Genomic DNA, 16,018 nt, shown 5'->3' with positions numbered 1-16,018 from the left:
AGTCTGGTATATATATATATATATATATATATATATATATTTCTTATATGAATATTAAATCAATGGGAGAGTAGTCAACTGCCTGCTCATCATATTCTGTGTCATGTCGGCCATGTCTCATACCAATAAGGTTATTAGATTAAGCTTTTTCTTTTTTAAATCAAAGTTTCTACTCATTTATATTATATTTATATATCTATTATTATTTGAGATTTAAAATCAAACAATTTAATTATTGAGATTTAATAAAATCTTAAAATGAAGAAATTTGATTTTTAAAACTCGATAAAATCTATAATTTAATCCCTCTAATTAATTTTTTATATAATTTATTATTAATTATAATAAAAATAATACAAATACTCATAATTATAAACAAAATAATTTAAATTGAGAAGCTATTTTATTTCTAAAGTTTAAATGAAGAGTTTATTTTATTTATAAAAACTAAAATATTGAGTTAAAAATATATAGAGTTAGAGACATTTTAATTATTTTAATATATTATGAAAAATTAAATAAAAAAATAAATTATAAAATTTTTTAAATAAAAATTAAATTATTTAATTTTAAAAATATTAATATTAAATTATAAATTTTATCAAATCAGACTAAATTATTATTACTGGATAAATCCTTCAACAAGTGCAATAGAAGCCCACCCTATCATGCAATTAAAACTCCAGCCCAGTATCAGTTCTAAGGAAATGGATCCTCAACATCAAAATTCCTTTCTGGGTTGAGGCTCCGATTAAGATTAGTTGGTGGAGTTTGGGCTCAACTTTTTGCTTCTCTCTCTCTCTCTCTCTCTCTCTCAATTTTTTCAACTTCCCCTTTCTTCCCCGTTAGGATGGACTAAAATAATTTAACATTGGGTAAAATTTGTATAAATCGTTAAAAATAAGTAAAATTAAAATAATCATTAAGAATAATGATAGCTAAGTTTTGAGACATTTAATTGAAAATAAAGGCAAGCGTATATTTAAATTTTTTATAACATTTTTTAAATTATAGAAATACAGAAATTCAAAGCAGTACATTATAAGCGGCTGCCAACCTTTGTTTAGACTTTAGACATTCAATAAATTGAATAAAATTCCACATGAATCACAAGTTTATTGAACATTGTAGTCCAGTTCCGCCTTTATTCTACAGCAAGGAATCTGGCATATGAAAAGAAGAAACAAAAGTCTGTGAACTACCTTGCCATACAAGTTTGACAAAAACCCATAGCTAGTGGTACAATACAGTTGTAAATAATTAATAGGATCGTGCTTCATATAGAGAGCAAATCAAGACTTGTTTGCTTATGCTGTGGAAATTGGAATACAATATTGTAAAAGGGATTTTTTTTTTTCCCCTTTCTTATAGATAAGCAAAAGCGGACTATTCAATCTTATTGCACACTCAAAATTACCACATGTCTAACAGGAAAAAAAAAAAAAAAAAAAAAAAGAAAGAAATAGAATGCACTGATTTGGACTTGGTAAAATAGTGGTTGTTGAACTGTTCCATAGACAGCTGGAGTATGGAATATGGCTTCTATAGCTATTAGCTGTTTCAATAATTATTAATTATTTTATTAATTATTAATTATTAAATATTATTTGTTAGTAATTAATTATTTATATAATGACTTAAAGTATAAGTGTTCAATAAATATAGTTATTAGATATAAAAATAATGATATTATCTTGCTAACAGTACTCAAAATATTACCTAAACTTTTAAAGTTAGGAGGGATAATTTTTTATGAATTACTCTTTAAACTTCTAAACACTAATGTAAACACTATGACACCGAATAATATAAATAAGAGAAATGATAGCTTTATTTAGAATAGGGGCAATTTTACTTATTCGGCCTATTATAATTGGCTACAATAGAAACAGACAATGTATATATTCCAAAATATTAATTTTCAAATTTTTATAATATTTTTAAAATGATGAATTGCAATATTATTTGATTACATGCAATACCCTACTCCATAACAAAATGTCAATATTCAATAAGTTTTCAGTAAATTATGTTATATGACAAAAATATGTGTCGTTCATTAACAAAATAAATACTCAAATATTACATACAGATCTAGATTTCTCTTGGAGTCCATTAAATCTGCATTACAATACATGGTTAGAGGGCTACTCAATATATTGTACCAGTTTCAAATATTATTTAATTTTATTGCCTGCAATTTCCCTACCATCCCTTGCAAACATCCTCTTTTCTCACTTGATCTTATATATTAGAGTGCCCAGTTATTTAACATTTTGTGGCAGAGAACTGAGAAGTTTCCATAAAACTTGAAGCTTTGATGATTAAGCAACTCCATTTGAAATTAGGGCAAATTTGGAATGATCCTCTCTCTGTGAACACCTAATAATGACCTCAGGATTAGCTCATTCCAGGGTCACTTCACCTTGAAGACAATATATATCTTATTGCTTAGACAATCCAATTGATGCCAATTACCTACCAAATTGATTCCACAACCCTTTTGGATTATATATATCTGATATAATAATTAATAAAGTATTATGCTTCGTTGATTCTGGTATCAAGCTCATCCATTGGGATGCCCCAATCATGTTCACATATTTTATTGGAAGGTTTTATGGTGAGATTAAACGATTCACAAGGATTTTTTTTTTTCAAAATTGAAATCATTATCAATATGATCAAAATAAACTTACTTATTAATTTGATTTAAAATTAAAAATTTAATTATAACCGTTGTTAATGCCCACTTTGTGACTATTGAATTATGTAATGAATGTAGTAGGTACCACTAATACAATTCTAAATTCTACCATTTGTGCCAAATTTACAAGGAAAGTAAAGTAGTTGGACGATGGAATCATGCCTATTGACAAATATACAAGTACAATCATTTTTTCTTCCCATCAAGGTATTTTTTCTTCCCTTCCTATAAAAAAAATTCAAAAATATTTATTAATATTTTTGATGATATTAGATGTATTTTCATAAAAAATTTATGATGCCATAAGCATTCAAAAAAATTTATCTTGGATCAAATTGTGAAATTGTTCCAATATTATTATTGAATTAGATGCCCTTTTAGTTTATATGATTATAAAAATATCAAATTTAAATTTTAAAAAATCTAAAAATTAAAACTTATATATTTAACCAGCTATATTTACCTACCTATTTCCTCTAATTATTTATTATCCACTTAAAAATTATATATTAAATCGACTATACGAACTAAAAAAATCTAAATGGAATGATAAGCCAATTAAATTTTAATATATTTATTTATTTTAAAAAAATTAAAGACAATAATATTATTAAAATGGATTTCTTTTTAAGTAGAACATTGGTTAGTATTCTACTTTAGTTTTTGTACATCTCATCACCACTAACTTTTTTTTTTCTCTTAATTTTCTTTTTAAAAAATAATTCCACATGTTGAAATATGAATGGCCTGCCATACCAACTAAGATGGTTTCTTGATCTTGAACGAATTCGAAATGGTGTTCCTAAACGGTAATAACTGGGTTTTGAATTTCAATAAATAGGTCAAGTTATTGGAGTAGAGAGTGAGATGGAGGTGGTGGAGTAGGTAAGGAGGAGGAGGGAATGAAATTTTGGATAACAAAGAGTCAGAGGGGATCGATTTGCGATGAAGAAATAGGGCATAGGAATCATTGCATTAAAAAATAGTATATTAGTCACTTATAAATAAATATTATGAAGAATATTGTATAATTTATAATATTAACAAGATATTTAAGTAATATGATTTTTTTTTTAAATAATGATAGATTAGCTTTTAAATCAAAAAGGTATTAATAAAAATTAAAAATTGTTATGCATCGCGGAAGTATGTAAACTGTAAAGAAATAAAATAAACACACAAAATAATAATAATTACGTGGTTTATCTTATCAACGTAGGGTTACATTTATAGGCATTCACTATTTTCAAATAATAAATCATCAATTTACAAGCTTAAACTATATTAATCATCATCTCAATTACATAAAAAATAATCTACATTATAAACTGCTCATAGTAAATATATTAGTCAGTCCTCTCAATTTTCTCTAAATATAACTCAATATATTTACTACTATAATTACTATCCTAAAAAAAGCCCTTAATTATGTAGGTAAAAGTCATCTCGTTAATGGACAAGAATTGAGAAAATGTGTAAGAAATAGAAGATGATAGAAAATAGGTGAATGTTTCTTTCTTGCATGAGAACATACTTGCTGAAAGCGAAGGAAGGAAGATGGCCACCAGTCTCTGCGCACATCAGCCCTGTTTGGTATTGAGTTTCAGAGCTTGAAACTACTTTTCTGAATAAAAGTATCAATTTAGATGTGTTGAAAAAAGTAATTTGAAAAAAATTATTTTATTATTTTAATATTCTTATGACTAAAACTGATCAAATTTAACCATCGTTTGTCATTTGTAAATCACTGAATAATCAAGAAGCCAAGGCAAAAACAAATGAGTGCAAAGTGATCAAAGTGAAATTCTAAATCTGTTCCTCTAAGTTTAAGGGCTTGGTTCTTGATTATCAGAGCCACATGAAAGACAAATAATAATGGGATCGGTGCCATTTCAACTCCCATTTTAAAGACAAGGTGAGTTTCTAAATAAAATTTGGATGAAGTATGACAAATAACCACTATAAAAAAGCATAATAAAAATTTTATGTAATTTTTCTATGAATTTTTTTAATATATAAGTTGTGATTTATATATTTATTAATAAAAATTTATTTTATTTTATATTTAAGGAGTAAAGCAAGTGAAGTTCAAAAATGAGCTTCTCAAGTCTTAAGTATGGAAGCTGGATATGGAGATCAATGATATGTGGATACAGATGACATCAAAGATTAGAGAAGTAGCTAAAAAAGAACTTGGAGAGTATAAAGGACATGGACCACCCTCAAAAGAGAGATGGTGGTGGAATGAGGAAGTACAAAAGGCAGTGAAGAGAAAAAGATAATGGTATAAGAAATTACCTAAATGTGATAATAACGAGGCATATGAACAGTACAAGATAGCAAAGAAAGAGGCAAAAAAGGCAGTTAGTAAAGCAAGAGCACAGGCCTTTGAAAAGTTATATGAGAAACTTAGAACCAAAGAGGGAAAAAAGATATTTATAGATTAGCAAGGAGAAGAGAAAGGAAATGTCAATATCTCAATCAAGTTAGTTGCATTAAGGATAAAGAAGAAAAAGTGTTGGTGAAAGATGAGGACATTAAAGAAAGATGGAGAAATTATTTTTATGATCTCTTTAATAATAGTCAAAATGGTAATAGCGTGAATATAGATTATAGAACAATAGAAAAAAATGTGAATTATACTAGAAGGATTAGATCTTTAGAAGTAAAGGAAGCACTTAAGAGAATGAAAGTGGGTAAAGCTTGTGGACTCGATGAAATACCAATTGAAGTGTAAAAGTATTTGGGAGATATGGGAGTGGCATGGTTAACTAAATTATTTAATAAGATTTAAACTCAAAGAAAATGCCTGATGAATGGAGGAAGAGTATTTTAGTACCTATTTTTTAAAAAAAGGGAGACATACAGAGTTGCTCAAACTATAAGGGAATTAAACTCATGAGCTATACTATGAAGTTGTGGGAGAGAGTTGTGGAGCATCGACTACGTCATGATACTTCTATCTCTCTCAATCAATCTGGTTTCATACCCGATCGTTCAACTATGGAAGCGATCTTTCTCATTAGAAGCTTGATGGAAAAATATAGAGATGTGAAGAAAGATCTACACATGGTGTTTATTGATTTAGAGAAGACTTATGAGAGTGTTCCAAGAGAGGTCTTATGGAATGTGTTAGAACAAAAGAGGGTATCTATTAGGTACATACAAGTATTGAAAGATATGTATGAAGGAGCAACTACTATTGTGCGCACAGTGGGAGGGGCCACAAGAGATTTTCCGATCTCGATTGGATTATACCAAGGATCAGCCATAAGCCCTTACCTTTTTACATTAGTTTTAGATGAACTAACGAAACATATACAAGAGAGTATTCATTGGTGCATGATGTTTGCAGATGATATTGTTCTGATGGATGAGACACGAGAAGGAGTCAATAGAAAGCTAGAACTTTGGAGAAGTACTCTACAGTCAAAGGGTTTTAAGTTAAGTATAATGAAGACAGAATACATACATTGCAAGTTCAGTGAAGGCCAAACTGGTGATAGGGAAGGAGTTAGTTTGAATGGAGTGATACTGCCCCAAAGTAATCACTTTAAATATCTAGTGTAACACCCTCCCGGTAACAACTCCGTACATTCTACTGTTCCGGTGACCAGTGTTGGTCCGGACAGCTAGAACGATCGGAAAAATATTTAAACTAAAGTGAGGGACCATAATTAACTCAAATATTAATAAGAAAAATTTACTAAAAATTTTAGAAATAAAATACAACTAAGTTAAATGAGCCGGTGCCCAAGCGATGGGTAACCTAGAGGGAAGTTGCGGTTCTCGCAACTAGGAGCCCTAGACCCGGGGAAAAATTATAAAATAATTTTTGGAACTCCAGAGAAGGGTCATTGAGATTCCTATGGCATTAGAATGCCAAGAAAATATTTAGAAAAATTTTTTAATCGGTACAGACAATTTTGACCCGTTAAGCCAAACGGAGGGTATTTTGGTCATTTCGCCTTCAGAGACAATTTTTGGCCGACTTGTCCAGTTGAGTAAATAATTATTATGACATAAAATGTGAATAAATATTGCTAAAAATTAAATTGAAAATAAGTAGAGAAGAAAAGAATAGAAAATGAGAAAAAAGACTCATTTATGACATCATTATGATGTCATTTGAAGTTCCCACCCAATCACATTGTGACACCTATCTATAAACATAATTAAAAGCCTAAAATGAGCAGAAAAATTGAAGAAACAATCTGCCTTCTTCTTCTTCCCAAAATCAGACGTAAGCCACTTCCCACACCCTTCCACCATTGAAGCTTCACCCAAGCTTCCAAACCTCTACCAAAACCACCTCAAAACCTCACCTTACCTTCACAAAAATTTGTCTCTACCACTAGAGCTAGATTTGGGCAGCCATTAGAAGAGGAGAAAGTGGAAGAAAGTGAGGTGTGAATAAGCTTAGAAAATCACCAAAGAGGTTAGTGCCATAACTTTTGCTTATACATCTTTCTAATCATGAATTTGAGCTAAGTTAAGTTAAAAATTTGACAAAAATTGAATAAATGAAGCATGGTTATATTCCATGAAGTTTTGGCAGCCTTGACATGAGTTAGGGTTAGGAGAAATCTTTGGTTTAAAGTGACATATTGCTGCCCCTCTTATAAATTATATGATTAGTATAGCAAATTAGGAGTGGGATGCATGAATTGGAGCCTTGGTCAATTAGGGTTAGGGTTTTGGGAGTGAAACTTGGACTTTGTTCATGAAGTGGTAAGTGAACATTATAATGGTCAATTAGTGACCATTTGAGGTAAGTTGACCATAATTTGAAGAGATTTAGAGTAATACAAACTGAATTGGTGGGCTGCCTAATGAGTGCAGCAGGGAGGCTGGGAGTCCAGCCTGTTTGGACTGCCATATCTTTAGCTGTGTAGGTTCAATTGGTGTTTGGCCAATTGGACATGAAACTAGACATATAATGGCACAATTTTTCTGAAGAAACCATGCCCAAAAGACCAAAGCAAGTGGACCAAAAGTTGGCCCCAATCCGGATACCCTGCAAGCAAATTCTGCAGAACTGTTCATTTGGCCATAACTCACTGTAGAATGGTCCATTTGACCTGAAATTTTTACAGCAACAAGATGAGATATAGACAAACAACTTTCATGAAGAAACCTACCCCAAATTATGACCAGAACCTATCCAAAAAGGCAGTGGCAGTCACTGTTCATGGCACTGTAGATTTGGTAAATTCTGCAGATTTGAAATCCGGCCAGCTGTGGTTTTTGGACCATATCTGGAGCTACAAAACTCCAAATGGAGTGATTTGAAAAAAGAAATTCAACTAGACAAAATAAGAAACAACTTTCATGTTTACCATTTCCTCAAATTTCCACTGTAACAGTCCCTAATGGAACAGTAAACTTATGGTACAAAAACTGAAAATTCTACCCCTTAGTGCTAAGCTTGGAAATGGATTTGGTGATTAATTCCAATAAGTTTTAAATGCAAAATGTGGTACATTGAGAGTGTTAAAACCAATACACCTATTTTCTATCCAAAAGTCAACATTTTTGTTGACTAATGAAGTGAATAGTGACATCAAAACTTGAAATTCACAAATTGAAGAATTTTAAAGTATCAAATGCCCTAGTATACCTAACAAGATTGGTTTGGATAGTTTGGCATGCCAATAAGGTTCAGTTAGCAGTACTGCACATAGCATTATGTCATTCTGTGATTTTATGGCTTTTAGCCATTTTGATATTGTATTGAGACTTGGCCTCGTGCCTAATATTATTCTGACATTGTTAGTCGCTCATGCACACGGAGATACATATGTGACCGATGATGTGATGGCCCGAGGTACTTGATACCCAGTGCGGTTACCCGCTTATCCGATCGATGCTCAAGATAGGTTACTTGGGCAACCAAATGAATGAAAGTGGACAAAGTTAACGAAATAAATGGATATACAAATACAAAACAAATAAGACATATACATTCAATGCATATTTATTTCTGTTATTTCTTTCTATTTTATTATTGCACCACTAAGCATCATTGCTTAGCGCGTTGCTTTTGCCACGCGTAGGTTCTGGAGATACTGATCGCGAGCCCAGTAGACCGCAGACTGGGTGAGACATCCTGCAGCTCTGCATAGTGTCCGTGTCACCTCACCTTCTACACTGCATTGGTAGGACACTAGGTTTCATTTTGGTATTTTGTAACTAATTTTTATTTTCTCATATGTAATTGAACTTATGTAATGTACTTTGAGGTTCATGTAAATAATGAAGATTTGTGGTTATGTATGGAAAAATTTGAGTATTTATTCATTGCTTATATATGAGTACCCTGAGAAATGATTGATTGAGAAATGTTGTTGAAAAATATTGAGTTTATGATGACATTGGAGTTTGAGAAATGATTGAGTATGAATATTGGAAGTGTTTTTCACAGGTTCCGAATAACTGTTTTTTCCATTTTTAGCCGGTACTCTGCCGGATTTTCTATAAAATTTTCGGAACCTCAAATAAATTATAATTTCGATAAATAGCTCAAATATATTATATTTCACAAGTTATATTCAAAAGCATGATAAAAATCAATTAAGGTATATTAGAGTGTGCCGGTACACCGTGTGACATTGCTTACTCGGGTATATTGTACACGGGTAAGGGGCGTCACATCTAGGCTCAGTCCTTCAAGTAGATGGAGGATGTGAGGATGATGTTAGTCATAGGATTAAAGCCAGATGGTTGAAGTGGAGACGTGCCACGGGAGTTTTATGTGATCGTAAGAGGAAAATTTTAACGTACAGCCATACGACCGGCTATGTTATATGGTAGTGAGTGTTGGGCACTGAAAGAGTCGTATGCATCTACGATAAGAGTTGCAGAGATGAGAATGTTAAGGTGGATTAGTGGCCATACTAGACTAGATAAAGTCCGTAATGAGAGTATTAGAGAAAAGGTAGGAGTGGTGCCAATTGAAGATAAGTTGAGAGAAGGGAGATTGAGGTGGTTTGGTCATGTGAAGCGTAGACATATGAAGGCTCCAGTTAGACAAGTAGAGCACATTAGGTTAGAGGATAGAAAGAAAAAAAGGGATAGACCTAAATTGACTTGAAGGAGAGTAGTACAATATGATCTAGAAGCATTACACATTTCTGAGTATTTAACCCAAAATCGTTCAGAGTGGAGAAAGCAAATCCATATAGCCGACCCTAAATTTTTGATATAAAAGTTTAATTGAGTTGAGTTGAATTGTATATTTAAGAGTCTATATCATTATATTATTAATAATAAAATTATTAAATAATATTAATATATGTACTTCTATTTAATTATATATACGTGAAAAAAAAACTCTCATATTCTCATTGATAAAATGCGTAAACTATATAATATATTATTTTTTTTAATAAAAGATAATCATTTACTTAGATACACCACCACCGTCCATACGACTTTTAATCTGACGTACAGACTCCGGAGACATAAATTTCACTGACTTCTCCTTCAAATTCAGGCGCTCCCTATCCCCGCTGCGCACTTTAGCTTCTACCAGTCCCAACACATACACCTGTCGCCTGATCCAAAGCCCCATCCACTCTCCCACCAAAAAAAAGAAAAGGAGACACACCACTTCCTGAAAGTGAAGGGAAAACAAAAGAAAGTGAAAGAAAAAGAAAAAAGAGAAAGGAAATGAAAAGAAAAAACAAGGTGCTCTGCTGGGTGGAGATCAAGAGAACAGAAGAGAGTAGGAGTAGAATTAGTGGTTAGTAGTAGACAAAGGAATCCATAGTCGGCGCTACTTGTCTTCGCCGACCAATCATCACGTCCCTTTCCTTCTTTTTTTTTTTTTACTTCCTACCACCCAATCTTTTTCTCTCTCTATAACCTTTTATTATTTTTATTTTTTAGTATTATTTTCTCTCTAAAGAAAGATTTCTCTTATAAAACCCTATTACCTCCTTTCCTTCCTCTTCTTGTTGTTTCTCTTTGATTCTTTTTCTTTATTTTTTTTTCGTTTTTGCTTTTTATTTTTACTATTTCGCAGACTTATCGGTTCTTCCGGGTATATTTTTTCACAAATCGGAAGATGCCTCTGTTTTGATTTCTGTTTTTTTGGTTATCTGATCTAGGGTTTTATCCGTTCAAAATTTTTTAAATGTTTTGTTTTTGCGTTTTGTTTTCTGCTAAATTATATATATATTTTTTAATTTAATTGTCGACTAATATTGTGGAATCATGAGGGGAGCTACTGAGCAATCGTCGTCTGTGGTGGTTGAGAGGGTTGAGGACGGTGGAGATAAGGATAAGGAGAAGAAGAAGAATAAGCGCCGATCTAATCGTCGATCTAAGCAGAACTCTCCTAATCCAGGTTTTTTTTTTATTTTATTTCAATTAATTGTTTTAGTAAATTTTATAGCTTGGACAATAATCCCTACTGTACACGTTAGTTACAGTTATTTGTGAAGTGGGTGAATTTTGATTAATTTTAAAAAAAGAAAATCTCGTGGATGTGAATTTTTTGTTTGTCCTTTTATGTTCTTACTTTTGTCGTTACTTGTTTGGTTATCTTGTTGGGTGATTCATATTTCCTTTCAATTCTCGCTGGGGATTTTGGTGGCAGACCACTGGATTTTGTTTCTTTGAATAGGATTATGAATTTTGGAAGCTGGGTGATTTTGCTAGCCACCAAGTTACTCGAATTTTACAAGTATATTGGCTATGATGGTGTATTTGACTTTCCTTATTGTCTTCTGTTTTAGCTGGCTTCTAAACTAATGTCTTTGGGTTCCTTTTTGAGTGCATGAGTAACATTCAAATCATTGGTTTTGGTTTTTATTTTCTTCTAACTTCATTATCACGAGAGCAGCTTCTATTTCAGTGAATGAAACACGCGGGGATTTGTCAAATGCATGTGGAAGTGGTGTCAAAACAAAAAGTTATGCGTCATCCATGTGTTCTATGTCAAGGCAACCAGAATTAGATGCTCATGCTCTGTGTGAGCATGGGCTGACTTCCGTGTCAAATGTTGCTTTCAATTCCATGCCCACTATGCATATAAATGAGGAAGTGGAACACATACTGCCATCTGATCTTGGTGGGCAAACATTTTCAAAATCATGTGCTGAACCAATTGCTGGTGGAGTTCCCCTTGGAAGATGTATGAACAAGGATTTGCTTCCTTTCTATCATTTTGATGATAATTCTCGAGGTAAAATTTTTGCTCCACACTGGTCCATGGAGGCTACTAATGAGGCAGTAGAGGTTAGTTTGATAACTAATTCAATGACAATTTTTCATTATGTTAAGTTTTTTGGTTATTTTGGTTGACCCATTTTTTTCATACTTCTTATCTTAAATATTTGGCAGAAAGATGATGCATTTAAAGCATTATTTCGAGTAAATGCCCACAATAGACTTGAGGTATGCATTGCATAATTTGCCTGATCAATTATATAATGCATTCAAGTTTATTCAATGCTCTTAATTTGTTGGTTCTTGCTTAGTAATTTGCATATGCTGTTTCTATTGACAGGCATACTGCAAGATTGAGGGAGTTTTGACAGATGTTCTCATTAGTGGCATTGCTGCACAGAATAGAGCTGTAAGTCTAGAGTTTAGTGGTTCTAAGAGATTTTCTAATTTGTGACGTTTATATGTCATTTTTTTACCTTATTAAGAATGCAGATAATGGCTTGGAATTGCATTTGGAATTAGATGCCTGATTGATTTGTCTACTGTAGCAAGGAATGCTCTGTTTTACTTGTCTTCTGTAGCAACGAGTGTAATGTTGATACACTCAGAGACACACTTCAGTTCACTTTTGAAAGGGTGGGATTTCTGATAGTTTGAAATTACTTTTTTTGCACCTGCAGGTGGAAGGGGACATAGTGGTCATCAAGGTTGATCCATTGCCACTCTGGACTAAGATGAAAGGGTCAAATGGACCACCTGTCAATGTTTCTTTGGCAGAAGATTGCAATTTGGTTGTAGAAGCCAGTGAGACAGCTGATGGTAACTGCAAGGGTAAAAGTAAAGTGGATGTGGATTACGAATATGCTGAGCCTGAAAGTTTCTCCATTCCCCAGAAGGGAATTCATTATGATGATAGTTCTTGTGCTGGTGAAGGAATTCACCAGGAGCTGAATGTTCCAGTGGACTATAATTTTGGTAATGGGTATCATCCCTCTGCTTCAGATTCTTCACATTTTCGTTATTCTTCTGGGCAGAGTGAAGTTATGAATGGTGTGGACAGGCTATGTGCTATGATTAATTCATACCCATTAAAACGACCAACTGGTAGAGTCGTTGCCATCATTGAAAGGTCCCTTCGTCGAGATGCTATTGTTGGTTTTTTAAATGTTAAGCAGTGGTTTTACTACAGGGAAGGTTTTAAAAAAGATGCAAAAGAGAACAAAAATTCATCATCCATCTCTGCTTGTGAATATATTCAACTTACACCAACTGATCCAAAATTTCCCAAAATGATGGTACTTATGCAAAGCTTGCCTGACTCTATCAAGAAAAGATTGGAGAGAGGAGACCCAACAATTGAGATGGAGCTGGTAGGTGCACATATTGATAATTGGGATGAAGAAAGTCCTTTTCCATATGCCCGTGTATCACACATTTTTGGACGGGGTAGTGAAATGGAGCCACAAATCAATGCAATTTTATTTGAGAATGCAATTTATTTTTCTGAATTTTATTCTGAATCTCTTTCTTGCTTGCCAAGCAAAGCTTGGGAAGTGCCAGCAGAGGAGCTTACAATTAGAAGAGACCTTAGAAATTTGTGCATATTTACCATCGACCCTTCCACTGCTACTGACTTAGACGATGCTCTTTCTGTTGAAAGGTTGCCCAATGGCAGTGTCAGAGTTGGTGTTCACATTGCTGATGTGTCATATTTTGTGTTGCCTGATACAGCCCTAGACAAAGAAGCTCAGAGTCGATCAACAAGTGTCTATATGTTGCGTCGCAAATTACCAATGTTACCTCCCCTTCTTTCTGAGAATCTGGGCTCACTTAACCCTGGAGAAGATAGACTTGCATTTTCTATTTTCTGGGACTTGAACAGTGTTGGAGAGATCTTGGATCATTGGATAGGTCGCACTGTGATACGATCTTGTTGCAAGCTGTCATATGAACTTGCTCTGGATATGGTTGATGGGATGATTAGTGAGGAGACCTGTGACACATTAGGAAATCGACTGCCTCTGTTGCATGGTCCTTTTGAATGGCCAGATGTCATTAGATCTGTCAAAATTCTTCATGAAATTTCAAAGACTTTGAGGCAGAAGAGGTTTAATGATGGGGCTCTACAGCTTGAAAGTTCCAAAATTTTTTTTCTATTTGATGAATATGGAATTCCATATGATAGTATGCTTTCTGAGCAGGAGGAGTCCAGTTTTCTAGTTGAGGAGTTCATGCTTTTGGCAAATAGGACAGCTGCTGAAGTTATATCTAGAGCTTTCCCAGATAGTGCACTATTGCGGAGGCATCCTGAACCTAATATGCGGAAGCTTAGAGAGTTTGAAGCTTTTTGTTGCAAGCATGGTCTAGAATTGGACACTTCTTCTGGTCACTTCCATCAGTCGTTGGAGCACATCAGAGAAAAGCTGAAGGATGACAGTGTGTTGTTCGATATTGTGATGTCTTATGCTTCAAGACCAATGCAGTTGGCAACCTACTTTTGCAGTGGTGTTATGAAAGATAATATCAATGATTGGGGTCATTATGCACTGGCTATTCCTTTCTACACACATTTTACTTCACCCTTGCGTCGATATCCAGATATAGTTGTACATCGGACATTGGCTGCAGCTATTGAAGCAGAGGAATTGTATACAAGAAGTAGAAAAATATCACATAAAGTGAGATTGGGAGAGGAACTGACAAGATTTTTCACTGGTATTTACTTTGATAAAGATGCAGCAGAATCCTCAGAAGGCAGGGAAGCATTATCAGCTGCAGCAATCAAACATAGAGTTCCCTGCACTGAATTACTTGCGGGTGTTGCTGCTTACAGTAATGATAGAAAGCTGGCTAGTAGGCATGTTAAAGATGCCTGTGATAAGCTATGCATGTGGGTTTTGCTGAAGAAGAAAGAGGTATTTTTTTTCCTTCTCCATTCACAGCTGACTGTCTGTATTTATCTCCATTTGATTATCACAATTTTGTCTACAGATGTGGTCAGGACTTCATTATTTGCGTTTCTTTTTTTCTGCAGTTTTTATTGTCAGATGCTAGAGTTTTGGGTCTGGGGCCCAGGTTTATGACCATTTATATCCAAAAACTAGCTGTAAGTTGCTTTGTACTAGTTCATATTATGTGTCCATATTAGGTTGTAGAATGTTGTTTTCTAATGCTCACTTGTGTAAGCTTTCAGATCGAACGAAGGATATATTATGAGGAAGTTGAAGGCTTGACAGTGGAATGGCTTGAGGCTACATCAACATTGGTGCTAAATTTGTGTGCCTACAAACGCACATTTAAAAGGGCTAGCCCTGGTAATTACAGAGCACTTAATGAGGTTGCATGGGTCATAAGTCCATGTAACCTGAATGCGGAAGCTGGCAGAGTTGGAAGGTTTGCGAATGAGTGCAATGCCACACCTTCAGGCAAGAATGGTTTGGCATCCCAGCATGTAGATCCTGTTTCAGAGTCTGAGATTGAGCCTGTTGTTTTCCCCCTCACTGTCCGTCTCCTTTCAACAATTCCTGTTGCACTTCATGCAGTTGGCGGGGATGATGGACCCATTGATATTGGGGTGAGGCTATATGTGAGCTCATATTTTAGCTAAATCATGGCACGTGAGCTTACATTGGGAACCGTGAGTCCTAAGTTCTGCAAGTGAATGAGCTCATGGAGATGAAGCCTAACAGAGCTGGTAAAGGTCTGTTGTAGATAAGGATTTAGTGCATAGTAGAAATAGTCAGATAAAGAAAATCTGTGGTTTGGAATCGCGGATATTTTCCCAAGTCTGGAAGGTGTAGATATTGACGGGCCTTGTAGTTTTGGTGGCTGTTTTTAACGAAAGCTGCTGAATGGAGTTGGCCCTTGTTTTTGTAAGGCCGGTTCCATAGATTATAAAAAAATTGGGCAGGGTTCGGAGCGAATTTTTATGATTATTATTTCTCTTGTAATTTGAATTAGTGCAGCTGCGGCCCAATAAGTTTTAATTTTGGGTGGCTGAGTTGCTCTTTTCTTATGGACAAGATGCATCGGAAAGTATTCTTCTGTCAAAATCGATTAACAAGGCTTTTTTGTTTAGCGGGAAAGAAATGATAAAACCATTACTTGAATCATTCTTCTCAACTCAATTTTAGAACA

General features: G+C 33.8%; 1 protein-coding gene across 2 annotated transcripts; it reads left to right on the top strand.

The window, feature by feature from the left end:
* The first annotated feature begins 10,184 nt into the window (after positions 1-10,184).
* LOC110649679 (DIS3-like exonuclease 2) lies at positions 10,185-15,990 on the top strand. Of its 2 annotated transcripts, none has more exons than XM_021804350.2 (7): positions 10,185-11,057; positions 11,568-11,950; positions 12,056-12,109; positions 12,222-12,290; positions 12,562-14,796; positions 14,916-14,987; positions 15,075-15,990. In XM_021804350.2, the coding sequence occupies exons 1-7, from the start codon at positions 10,925-10,927 to the stop codon at positions 15,486-15,488; spliced, it is 3,360 nt and encodes a 1,119-aa protein (XP_021660042.2). In that variant the 5' UTR covers positions 10,185-10,924; the 3' UTR covers positions 15,489-15,990. The 2 variants fall into 2 exon arrangements, with proteins under 2 accessions (XP_021660042.2, XP_021660041.2); XM_021804349.2 differs by having other exon boundaries at positions 11,556-11,950.
* Positions 15,991-16,018: the final 28 nt, after the last annotated feature.

This window comes from Hevea brasiliensis, chromosome 16 (genome assembly GCF_030052815.1).
Source record: "Hevea brasiliensis isolate MT/VB/25A 57/8 chromosome 16, ASM3005281v1, whole genome shotgun sequence".
NCBI classification, from domain to species: Eukaryota; Viridiplantae; Streptophyta; class Magnoliopsida; order Malpighiales; family Euphorbiaceae; genus Hevea; species Hevea brasiliensis.
This window is presented reverse-complemented; position numbering and strand designations above follow the sequence as displayed.

What these genes read in the sequence shown, in the direction of transcription:
- LOC110649679 (XM_021804349.2), top strand. Translation starts at nt 10,925, where the DNA reads ATGAGGGGAGCTACTGAGCAATCGTCGTCTGTGGTGGTTGAGAGGGTT. An exon ending in ATGCCCACAATAGACTTGAG is followed by an intron (nt 12,110 to 12,221) that starts GTATGCATTGCA and finishes TTCTATTGACAG; the next exon opens with GCATACTGCAAGATTGAGGG. An exon ending in TTTATATCCAAAAACTAGCT is followed by an intron (nt 14,988 to 15,074) that starts GTAAGTTGCTTT and finishes GTAAGCTTTCAG; the next exon opens with ATCGAACGAAGGATATATTA.